Source organism: Salvia miltiorrhiza, chromosome 7 (genome assembly GCF_028751815.1).
Source record: "Salvia miltiorrhiza cultivar Shanhuang (shh) chromosome 7, IMPLAD_Smil_shh, whole genome shotgun sequence".
NCBI classification, from domain to species: Eukaryota; Viridiplantae; Streptophyta; class Magnoliopsida; order Lamiales; family Lamiaceae; genus Salvia; species Salvia miltiorrhiza.
In genome coordinates, this window is record NC_080393.1 from 15304712 (window position 1) to 15317182 (window position 12471).

Here is a 12471-nt window from a genome sequence, read left to right on the forward strand (position 1 = left end):
AAAGAAATGAGGCATTTAAAGGCATAAATTTTTATTATCCCTCATTTTCCCATCCATCAAAGTGAACGCATCCTAAGTTTATATTCTAGTATATATATATATATATATATATATATATATATATATATAGGCTAAAGTTCAATGAAGAAGGCCTAAATGTAAGAAAGAAGAGAGAAGTAATCTAATCCGTTGATCTTATCTAATCTAACGGACGTGATTTATTCACGCCATGTTCAACGGATTTTTTCGTTGAACATATGGGGGGTCGAAACCCAGAACCCCCAAAAATATTGTATATGTTCACGAATGTTCAACGAAAAAATCCGTTGAACATGGCGTGAATAAATCATGTCCGTTAGATTAGATAAGATCAACGGATGAGATTACTTCTCTCTTCTTTCTTACATTTAGTCCTTTTTCATTGAACCTAACCCTATATATATATATATATATATATATATATATATATATATATATATATATATATATATATATATAGGGGAAGGCTAAAATAAGAACGCTTCTTAAAATATAAATTAGGAACCATTTTCAGCCCTTAGATCATCAAGATCTACGGTTGATTCATCACCTTGTTGGATAAATTCATGGTCCTGAGTTCGAATCCCAAAGGTAGCAAAAAATTATTTTTCGCAATTCATACCTTTATACAGTTTATTCATACGTGTTATACATAAAATTCATGTATTTTTGCTGGTTCGTAATTCTTAAAATAAGAGTGGTTTATTGAATAACCTCCCCCTATATATATATATATATATATATATATATATATATATAGTGGGGTTCTAGACAGAACTACATTATTTGTGAGAACGTGAAAATCATCAAATCTAATGCATCCACGGTAAAAATTAATGCATTCGTTGTTAAAATTAATGAACTAAAAAAAATAAAAATAAAATTGCTTCCTTCAGGATTCGAACTCAGGTTCTGCATTCATCCAACAAGATGATGCATCCACCGTAGATCTTGATGATCGAATGGCTGAAAATGGTTCTCCGTTCTTTTTTTATTTAGTGATTCTTTCTTGAACCTCTCCTAGGGTGTGGTTCTAGAGAGAACTACATTATTTGTGAGAACTATCAAATTTAATGCATTCATTGTAAAAATTAATGCATTCGCTATTAAAATTAATGCACTCAAAAAAATAAAAAAATTGCTCCCTTCAAGATTCGAACCCAGGATCTGCATTCATCCAACATGATGATGCATCCACCGTAGATCTTGATGATCGAATGACTGAAAATGATTCTCCGTTCTTTTATTTAGTGGTTCTTTCTTGAACCTATATAACATGGATATGTAACATCTTGTATACAAGGCTCTTTTTGTATAGATCTATAATATTACTCCCACATACACAAAGCCTTTTGTATAGGTAAACAAGACTCTTAAGTGATTTATATAGAGGTATAGATGTAGGCAAATAAGATGTTATTTATGTTGTATAAAAACTATCCTATGCCATGTAAAAAAATATTTCGAATCAATTTGTTTATTTTTTAGTAACAAGCATAAGGCGAAGTCCCGAACAATAGACTTTACATTTTGAATTTATTTTGGTAATCAATATCCGAAAGAAACAGCAGCCTTGACTAAGAGACCAAACAACAAAAAAGGAGCAGAGAAGAAAGGGCTGTGATCACTCTCCAAAACATACACATATGAAGGCGCCCATTTCTTGATCATGGCCTCTTGCTGCTCGGCTTTTATAACATTATCCTGCGTCGTTTTGATGTAGATTCGGGCCACTTGCTCTTCATCTTTCTCAGCTACTGGAAATTTAGCTGTTACTAGTGCCTGAATTGGGCCCGGCCTTAGCAGCATCGCTGCTAATGTCGCATCCTGCAATTCATATATATACATCAATCAACCAAGGACTATTACGTTTACGTAATTAGAAGCATTCAATTTTAATTACCTCCTGAGGGGATAGGTTGTAAATGATCTTCCGCTGTAATTCCCTTTTAATAATTGTTGAAGTCGGAGGATTACCTTCTCCTAATCCAAACCCAATATCATATACTTCATTCAATTCTCCAAATCCTGACAAATCTGGCACTCCCTGTATCACACAATGGATTATCCACGCACCAAAATATTTCGCTTACATATAATATACTACTATCCATCCTTAAAACTTTAAATTATTCATGTGTCATTTCTTGAAAAGTCCTAAATTATTTGGATTTGGGGAAATAATTGCAAGCTCACTTTATTTTAGTGAGTCTTTTTCATTATATCCAACATGTCTTATACGATTCTTTTTCTTTTTCACTTTCCACTACTTTCAACTTTAATGGAATCCAATCAACCATTCATCTTTTAACGCGTTCCTACAATCTTAGGACATTGATATAATAAAATGAAAATCATTATCAAAACGATATCCCCCTAACTTTGCATATTTGCATCCATAGTAGTAAGAATGAATGCCATCAATAAATAGAGGGTTAAGTGTCACGAACTTTGGAGCATTCTTTCAAAAAATGACTTGAATTTCGCTTGAGATGGTAATTTTTTTTACCTCATTTATTATATATTCACACAGACACCTCGCTAGTTATTTCAATTTTTTGGTGCCAAATTCTCGACCATGAGTCACAATTTTTCTATAAAATTTGAATGAAAATTTAGATAATTCTTAAAAGGTGTTTCAAAATTTATGTCATAAACTATAATACTTTTATGCAATGATTAAATCTAACAGAAAAAAAACTTTATACAATGATTTATCGTATTAACGGAGTAGGGCAACAAGATTCCGCCGTGAAATCTCCTTTCGTCTCTAAAAGTAAATGATAGTAGTATAAAGTAAACATAACACGTGAAATGATTTTAGATGGATACTATAGGAATAGGAATAGGAATAGGAATAGGACTCAGACAAAGGCCTGAATTTTGTGACAGTAGTAATTCTTTGGAACCATCCAATGTTGTTGGCATCACGTCACGTCTTAAACCTATTCCCAGTGAAAAGCCCAATTTTGAATAATTCCCTATTCATTTTCAATTTATGGTGTCTTTTATTTTAGGGAGGGAGGTGAAAAATACATTCTCTCTGTATAAAAAGAGTATGCTTAGTGCATATTTATAGGTCTTTATGAGCTCGAATAACTAAATAATTTAGATTATTTATGCATCTAATACTTCAAATTACTCCTTCCGTCCCACTTATCTTGAGATAGTTTTCGTCCCAACTATCTTGAGATCTTTCTTTATCTGACAAAAAATTTATCCTATATTCACATTTTCACTTTTTCATCTATACACAAAACACTACTTTCATAATTCTCATGCCAAAAAAAAGGTCTCAAGATAGTAGGAATGAAGGGAGTATTAATTAAGAAGGTTCGAGATAAAACCAACGCTCTCTCTTATTATAGTATTTCTCTTTGAAAAAAACCTCACCCACCCTTGAGATAATTAAATTTTAATGATACAATAACTATTCATTGTATTTTTTATCTTACTTTTATTAATCAATTCATTTTCAAATATTAATATCAAACAAGTGCTTAGTTTGTTCGGTATGAGTTTTAATAAATGTTAGGTGAATGTGTTGTAAGTGGGGAAAGTGAGGATAGAAGAATAAGGCATTAGTGGTAGGATCATGTCAAAAAATGGGCTCTTCATATTCTTCTGAAACGGACGAACAAGAAAAGTGAGCAATGAGCATACTCCGCTGTGAGAGAGGGAGTATATTTTGGCTTTTTTATTTATTTTTTATTTTTTTTAAGATTGATAATTTTTAGAATGGATCTTTTTCCTAACAACTTATTTTCTTTTCTTTAAATCTAGTTCGTGATAATATTATTATGGAGTATACATATATATGATAAGTATGGTATTTTTTTGAGGGTACATGTTTGTGTATTAAAATGAAGAAAGATGCTCATCAAAATTACATTGTTAGGTAATTAATAAATAATTTGTTAAATAAATTTTTTGTAAATATTATATATGAATGAAGTAAAAAATAAAGATATACTACTTCATCCGTTTATTATAAAACTTTCTATTTTTTTTCTTTTTGAAACGTCCACGAAAAAACTTCATATTATATTTTTGGATTATACCCCATTTATTCTAACTTTTCACATTTTCACTACTCTAATACTAATTACAATACATTTTTACTACTTTCAATACACTCAACAACCTCATTTTAAAACTCATGTTACTTCCTCCTTTTTTTTTCTTTTTTTTTTATTATGAACATAGGAAGTATGTCTTAAAATATAATGATTATACCCCTTCGTCCACGAAAAAGAGTCATATTTTTTCATTTTCTCTTGTCCATGAAAAATAATCTTATTTTACTTTTTGAACCACCAAATTCTACCTTCTCTCCTATATTTAAGTATAAATTATATTTTTATTCTATTTTTTAATTAAGAATATACCTTTTTTATTTTTTTGTACCTATATTGCCCCTATATATAAATTATATATTTATTTTACTTGCAACAATTTTAATAATTTTATTAAAATTTATATTCATTTTTAAACGGGATTTTTTAATACACGAGGGGAGTATTTATTATGGACCGAGGAAAATTACGAGTGACACTTGTGTGGATTGATAAATTATTAAGAGCACCCGCATCGCGGGTCCTCGATGGGGTACTCGAGGAGACCATCGTCCTCGAGGAGGGCGATGCGGCGAGGAGCTCCTCGAGGACTCCTCGAGTTATCGAGTATCCTCGATAGGGCGAAGGAGATGGCGCGTGCAATGCACGCGCCCAATTTAAAAAAAAAAATGAAAAAATCGAAAATTCGAATTTATATACACTTTTTGACTGCAGCTCCTCGGTCTCCGCACCTTTGACCGACGGATTTATTTATTTATTTATTTATTTTTTTTTTTTAATTTTCCCTTCTTCTCTTCTTTAAAACACCCATCTTCTTCTTCTCTTCTCCACACCTCTTCTCCTTCTTCCTTCATCCTTCTTCCTTCTTCTCTTCACACCTGTTCTTCTCCTACAATTTTCTCCGTCATGGATCCACACAACCCTTTCTACGATCCAAATTGGTGCCCTGATCTCTCCTCCGATTATCATCCCGATATGGGAGGAATCAACTTGGAGGAGAGCCCGCCCGAGGAGGAACCGGTGAGTGCTCAGCAGAGTGTCTCCCCACCAAAAAAAGGCGGCCGGAGGAAGGAAAAGGCCACCAAAATGAAGCACGACAAACCAAAAGTTTACCGTCATACTTACCTTCCACAGCATACGGATCTCATCGTCCAAATTTGGGCGGAGGAGACCAACGACTCGATCCGTGGGACGGATCAGAAGGGAGAGTCATATTGGGGCCGGATCCGCGAACGTGTGTGCCCCATCATCGGCGTCGACCTCGGCATTAAGCAACTTCAAGGCCACTGGTCCCGGGTGAGCGCGGATGTGCGTCTCTGGGAAGCTGTTTGGGTGGAGACGAGCAACAATTGGCCGTCCGGTCATTCGGATGATATGATTCGTGAAAAGGCCCAAACCATCTTCAAGGCTAGAAGCCCAACCAATGCCTCCTTCAATTTCTGGAACGCGTGGAGAACTCTCCGGCACAATCCCAAGTTCAAGTCGATGTACCTCCTTGGAGACGTGCATGCCTCCAAGAGGACAAAGACTACGGAAGAGGGCGGCTTCACCACCTCGGCGTCGGGCGAGGAGATCTCTTCTGCTCGGCCCATTGGCAACAAGGCGGCGGCCAAGGCGGCGAAGGCGGCGGCGAAAGGGAAAGGGAAGGCTGCAGCGTCGCATACGAGCTCGGATCCTCCACCAGAAATTGTGGAGAGGTTGGATAGGAACGACGCGCAGATGAGGGCATTCACCACCCAGTACCAGCGGAGGAACGATCTCCGGGAGAGGGAGCTCGATATGCAGCTCCTGAACACGGATACGACGAACATGACGGACGCACAACGTGCATTGCACGCGTCCATGGTCGCCGACGTGCTCAGGCGTCGTGGTCTATCCTAGGCTTTTAATTATGTGATTTTAATGATGTTTTAGGTTTTTTAAATTTTTATGTATTTTTTTATTTATGTTTTAAGTAATTTTAAATTTTATGTTTAATCCAGTATTTAAATATGCAATTTAAATTATGCAATAAAATTTAAATGAAAAACATAAAATCAAAACTAATATTATCAAGGAGGTTATCAAGGAACCCCAATGCAGCACTACCTACTCAATAACACAAACACTATCAAGAAGGCTATCAAGGAGGCTATCAAGGAGGTCCCAATGCGGATGCTCTAAGATTTGAGTTCTTTCCGTACAGAACTTTAATAACAATGTTGCATAGTATATTTTTGCAATCCTTAGATTTTTGATCGCGCATTGATTGCACACGTGCATGTATTCCAACCTTTAAGTTTCGATTGGTTGTTTATGTACTCCTTGAATATATGATTGAATGTCGGAAATGCTGGTAGAAATAATATTTTTATTTACAATAAATCTATCTATGCAGTCACGTTGTGGTCACCCACAAACTACTATAATAAGAAAAATTTTGATTGATTTAATTTATTTTTTAAAATAAAAATAGGATTTAATTATTTTATTATATTCTTTATATTGTACTTATTTTTTTAAAAAAAAATTATTTGAAATTTATTTTTTAATAAAAATAAAAAAGTTACCAAAAAATTGCAAAAAAATAACTACAATGTAGAGAATATGATAAAATAACTAAATCTTATTTTTTTTAAACAAATTAAATAAATTAAATTATTTTCTATTTAGGTAAATTGTGGGTGGCCACAATGTGGCTGTTTAGCGTTACTCTTTTATTTATCCGAATGTGTAGCACAATTGGTTTGAACCCGCCCCTTCCGTATCAAGGTTGCAGGTCCGATCCTCATTGCAGGTGAAATTTTCTGTTCTTTCATGCTTTCCAACTCATTCATTTTCTGTTCTTTATACATAAAATATCTAGACTTAATTTATAAATTATCTATATTTATAATGTATTTACATATCATAAATATACAATTACTTTATACGACGTTAATTTATACACTAAGTGTAAGGTTCGTAATTTATTGAATGCAGATAGTTTTTCATTCTCATTTTAAATAAATGTTCTGATTTAAACCACGTCATATATATATATATATATATATATATATATATAATATATACTCCTTGTGTCCATGATAAAACTTTATAGGAGGGAGTGATACTGATTTTAAAACGAGGTTGTTAAATAGAGTAACATTTATGACAAGAAATACTTTTGTAATGTGTAATAATATAAAGGGTAATTGGTGTATAAATATATGAACTTTAATCACTTTTTGGTATTTAATATGAACTTTAATCTTATTTATAAATACATAACTTTATTCACTATTTGTATTTAACATGAACTTTAAAACATATTTATAAATAAATGAACTTTAAATTTATTCAATTTTGACTTGTTTTTCATTTTTCTCAAATTAAAACTGACTTGGAATGCTTAAATTTCGACGTGGACGATTCGGCGCTGAGATAAGACAACATTGCTTTTGGTTAGAGAATAACAACCCAAAACTAAAATATGAAAGTGAACGATAAAAATTTGTCTACAAATTTCACAAATTCAGAAAGTGAATTTCGTCTTTAAGATTTCGGGATTTTAGAAAGTCAATTTCGTTATTCAAAAAGCCATATTAAGAAATATAGAATATAAAAAATGGGCCGAAAATTGAATGGTGAAGATTAATTTTTATAGCGAGAAATTGTCCACGTCCAGATTCTGGCATTCCAAGTCAGCTTTAACTTGGAGAAAAATGAAAAACAAGTCAAAAATTGAATAAGTTTAAAGTTCATGTATTTATAATTATATTTTAAAGTTCATGTTAAATACCAAAAGTGAGTAAAATTCATGTATTTATAACTAGGATTTAGAGTTCATGTTAAATACCAACAAGTGAGTAAAGTTTATGTATTTATACACTAATTACCCTATTATAAAATATCTTGTGACACATTTTTTTATCGATTTACATGATTTTGTAAAAGCATGTAATAGTCGTGAAAAATGTGTAACAATGTATTTTGAACTATTACACACTTTTACGAAAAAATGTATAGCTATAAAATACACTTTTACACGATTTCACGAAATTGTAAAAATCGTGTAACAATGTATTTTACACTGTCACGCACTTTTTTGCAAAAGTATGTAATAATCAGTAGGAGGCGGCGATCATAAAGATACGGCGACAATGTTAATTATAGCTGGAAAGCCGAGAGAGAGAGAGAGAATGAAACCCTAGAGATTGTGAATTTCAGATTGGACGAGAAGGCGACACTAGGACTCGCAAAAGACCATAACGCTGACTGACCACAACGGTGCCAACTCTACCTAGAACTTTTTAATGGAGTTCAAGGAGGGCGAGGCAATGATGCAGTTGAACCGCCTCATCCTCAATTTCAAGTTCGCGAAGTGTCCAACAACGACAAAGACGTCGGCGAGATCGGCGTCCTTATCAAAGAGCTTCTTGATCCAACTTCTTCCGCTGTCCACAAGCTTTTCAACCATCGAGAAAGAGACAGGGAAAGATATCTTAAGTGGCGATGCTGCAGCAAAAGATGGTAGGGAGAATGTCGACGGCTAGGGTTCAGGGGAATGGGGTGCGTAGGTTTGGGAGGGTGATTTTTACAGATTTTTTTATTTTTATTTTTAAAATTATTAAAGGTAGAATGTTATACTCCCTCCATCCATCAAAAATAGTCCTAGAATGGAACGACACAGGTTTTAATGAAAATGGTTTAGTTTATTGTAAGTGGAGAAAAGGTCTCACTTAAAAGGTAGTGTTAATAATAATAATTAATTGTATTGTGAGTGGAGAAATTGGCGCACCATGTGATAGAAAGTTACCAAAAATGGAAAAGGACTAATTTTTGTTGTCATTCCAAAATGACAAAAAGAGACTACTTTTTTATGGACGGATTGAGTATTTACATAAAAGACTAGTTTTTTTTTAATTCTTTATTTTCATGGATATTTTTCTTTTTTCTTACTAAATGAAAGACATAAATTGACCTAGAAAGTTCTAATATTATGCAAATAATTTTGAATTTTAAGTTTTCATAAAAAAAAATTGTTAATTTTAAGTTCGTCAACACTATAAAGTCAGTCATTCTAATTTTTAAATGCTAATTTGGTTGTACTGTGATCAGCCAAAAACCCAAAGCATGTAAAGATATTATACTCCCTCCGTCCCTGAAATGGCTTCCTCTTTGAGAACGGCACGAGTTTTAATAAAAAGTTGTAAAGTGTATTGATAATGGAGAAAAAGTGATATAATTATTATTGGAAGTTGTGAAAAGTGTTATAATTAGTATTGAGAGTGGTGAAAAGTGAAAAGTAAGAATAAATAAAGTATTATTAGTGGTGGGGTAGGTTTCCAAAAATGGAAAGAAAGAAAGAGGAAGTTATTTGGGGGACGTCCCAAAATGGAAAAAGAGGAAGTTATTTTAGGGACGGAGGGAGTAGTATCTATGAAAGTAATAAGATAGCTCTAACGAAAGGAATGTAACCAATAATTAGGACAACTACTTAATAAAAAATTTGAGTCGAATAAACGAAATTAAATTCGTTCAGGGTCTTTTTTTTTATTACTATTTTTGGCACTTTCTAAAATTTGCTAGCTACAAACTACCAGCAACCATGGGAGAATGACTATTTTCATGAGAATTGAAAATAATGAATAAGTTGCTTGTAATGTATGAATAACCATAATTTAATTAATTAGTGAAATTTTTGTCCACCTAAAATTTAAATTCAAGTTTAAATAATTCTAATCATGCAAGCTTATTCTTTTCAATTCTCAGTCTCACGGGATCATTTTCATTGGAACCATTCCATATACACTAGCAATTATAAAAAATAAATATTTATAATAATAAGAGGAAGAAAATTATAGAGAACTTACATCTTTAATATCTTGGTCGGTGAGATAGCCTGATTTCAACATGGTAGCTGCAACAAACACAGCAAGCTTGATTTTCTTTTTTCCAAACCTTTGAATAGCATCACTCAAACTCAGGCCTCCTGCACTATGCCCCACCAAAATCACCTGCACCATCAAACACATAAGCACTCATTTTAATTATATATATATATTATCCCAATGGGTAATTGTGTTGAATTGGTGTGTGGTGATGAACCTGTTGGTGGTCGTGCAAGGATGAGAGGAAATCAATGAGTGGCTGATTGTAGTCTTCAAAGGAAACGACGGCGTTTGGGTCAGTTTGATCCATGCCGGCGCCTTTGAGGTCAAGGCATGTCACCTTGTATCCACAATTCTCCATAAGGCACTTGATTTTGTACCAGCACCACGCGCCGCCACTTATCCCATGAATCAGCACAAAGTGAGGCGGCGCATCCTCTTTCATTATTCCGGCCGCATCAACGGAGTAGTCTTCTCCCATCACTGCTCAATCTCTCTCTCCCCCCGTCGCTCCCAATAAAATTGGCGTTATTGATTTTTGGTTACTATAGTGTGTGTAGACTCTGGTGGTATATATATTTTCATTTATACATGTAATTGCGCAGGCCAATTTAACCCATAAAATAAAACCGTCCTCCAAATTAGAAAATAATACTAATATAATAAACCTATAGGATTCTATTTTATTTACATTAGTATTTATTTATGTAATATGTTGTTTATGTATGAGATTATATATTTTAAAATCTAATTTTTTTTTTCTTCTCCTTGCAACTGTTCCAGCATTCCAGCCTGGTCTTCTTGTTTGATTTCGAATTGATGAAAAAAATATTAGAAATGGAGTATGATTGATAGTGCCTATTACCAAACATGACGCCATTGCACTCGGACGATTTCCAAGTGCTCCATTAGGGGCTTGTTCAATTCTTCAATAAAAGTTTTTTTTGTGTCGCACCAATTTCAAATACTTTACATTCATGGTTCAGAATCGTTCTATATTATTTTACCTTTTAGAGTTATATATTCATTTTTAGATACAACGTTTCAGATTAATTAATTGTTTGACCTTTTACAATTAAGACCAAATTTGCAGTGTAATTTTATTTTCAACTATTAACTTAATTGAACCTCTTATCAGTTGCTTTCCACTCAAAGAGCACTTTTTTTTTGTGTGTGTGATTATGAAAACTCAGCATTTGTTATATATATATTTTTTGATAAGTTAATAATTAAATAAAAAAAATAAAGATCGCATCATAATGGATTCAAATCCAAGACTTTTGACTTTAAGCATGGACCACTCTACCGTCAACATATATTTCACATTTGTTATAACGTGTTAAGTAAGTTTATGTTAAAGTATTATAGCCTACAAATTTCAATGGGTTTTTTTTGTTAATAAATCCACATTTATATAAATAACCTACAAATTCAAATGGGAATATATATATTTTTTTTTTCATAACTTAAACATCTTATTTAATTGATTACTTTGACTAGCGAGCCACATGAAACGGGTAATCACATTTAAAAAGTTAAGTGTGATAGTTCAAATATATAAAAATTATGATAAAAAAAGAGTTTTAATTTTAAAATTATCCACTTTACAATTAAATCATTTTTATATTAACAGTTGAAGAATTGATAACTAAATCAAAATAGAAAACAAACAGAGCAGAGTGACAGACCAAATTAGATAATTACTGTTTTGACATTCAATAATTTATTAAGAAATGCAACCAGTTGTCAGCTTTTTTTGACAATTATCTCTTTATCACAATTCAAGAATTATCTGAGCAATATCCAGAGTTGGTCCACAAAACATGTTTGTTTGTGGATTACTAAAAGGAAGATTTATTTATATTTCTCAAAAATAAAAGGTAGACTTTTTCATCATTCAGCACAGCAGAGATGCTGGTTGGCCAGCTGTTTTATTATACTCACTGCCTCCTAAATAGTTTGCCTTAATGCTTTGAATTTATCATAAATAACAAAAACTTGCCCAATTGTTAGTCGTGAAGATTTTCTGACATTTACATATTCTAACTCTGATTCCTGTAATTGAACCTTTCTAAGTTAATCCGCTTCTTATATATTTTCCCCAATTCATGAAAGCAGTGGAACCTTAAAAGAAGGCTAGTGTAAATCTTTTCCAGAAAATCGAGATAAAATTACACAATTCATGATTTCACCTTAGACATTCAAGTTTCAATATATTTTTCCTAATTTGAGGAGAAAATATGATCAGATTTTCTTCAGCTTTTACCAATTTCTGTTTCCAGTGCATATTATTATGTGTGTCCCCAAACGGCCCAAACCCCAAGTGTAGGTAATTAAACACGTGCTACATGTTTTGGTTTCATCTAATCCTTCACAGTGTTACACAATTAAGGCATTGTGAATTTGTGATAAGCATGTTTTTTTTCTTTTAGGTAAATAAAATTTATTCAGACACTCACAAAGGGTGCAACTTGTGATAAGCAATTATTTCGAATTTTCTATAA

The 12471-nt window shown here is 32.7% G+C and overlaps 1 protein-coding gene across 1 annotated transcript; it reads right to left on the reverse strand.

Annotated features, from left to right (window-relative positions):
- Positions 1-1498: 1498 nt before the first annotated feature.
- On the reverse strand, positions 1499-10853 carry LOC130995483 (methylesterase 17). The gene is made up of 4 exons (XM_057920781.1): positions 10185-10853; positions 9950-10093; positions 1943-2086; positions 1499-1866 (listed from the first exon to the last, which is right to left on the reverse strand). Exons 1-4 carry the CDS (start codon positions 10446-10448, stop codon positions 1588-1590), a joined length of 831 nt encoding a protein of 276 aa, XP_057776764.1. The 5' UTR covers positions 10449-10853; the 3' UTR covers positions 1499-1587.
- Positions 10854-12471: the final 1618 nt, after the last annotated feature.

Bases quoted from the DNA above. Each gene is read 5' to 3' on its own strand.
- LOC130995483 (XM_057920781.1), bottom strand. From the start codon at position 10,448: ATGGGAGAAGACTACTCCGTTGATGCGGCCGGAATAATGAAAGAGGAT. The intron at 10,094-10,184 runs GTTCATCACCAC...TTGATGGTGCAG, and splicing joins CCTTGCACGACCACCAACAG to GTGATTTTGGTGGGGCATAG. The intron at 2,087-9,949 runs GTAAGTTCTCTA...TGTGTGATACAG, and splicing joins CCGACCAAGATATTAAAGAT to GGAGTGCCAGATTTGTCAGG.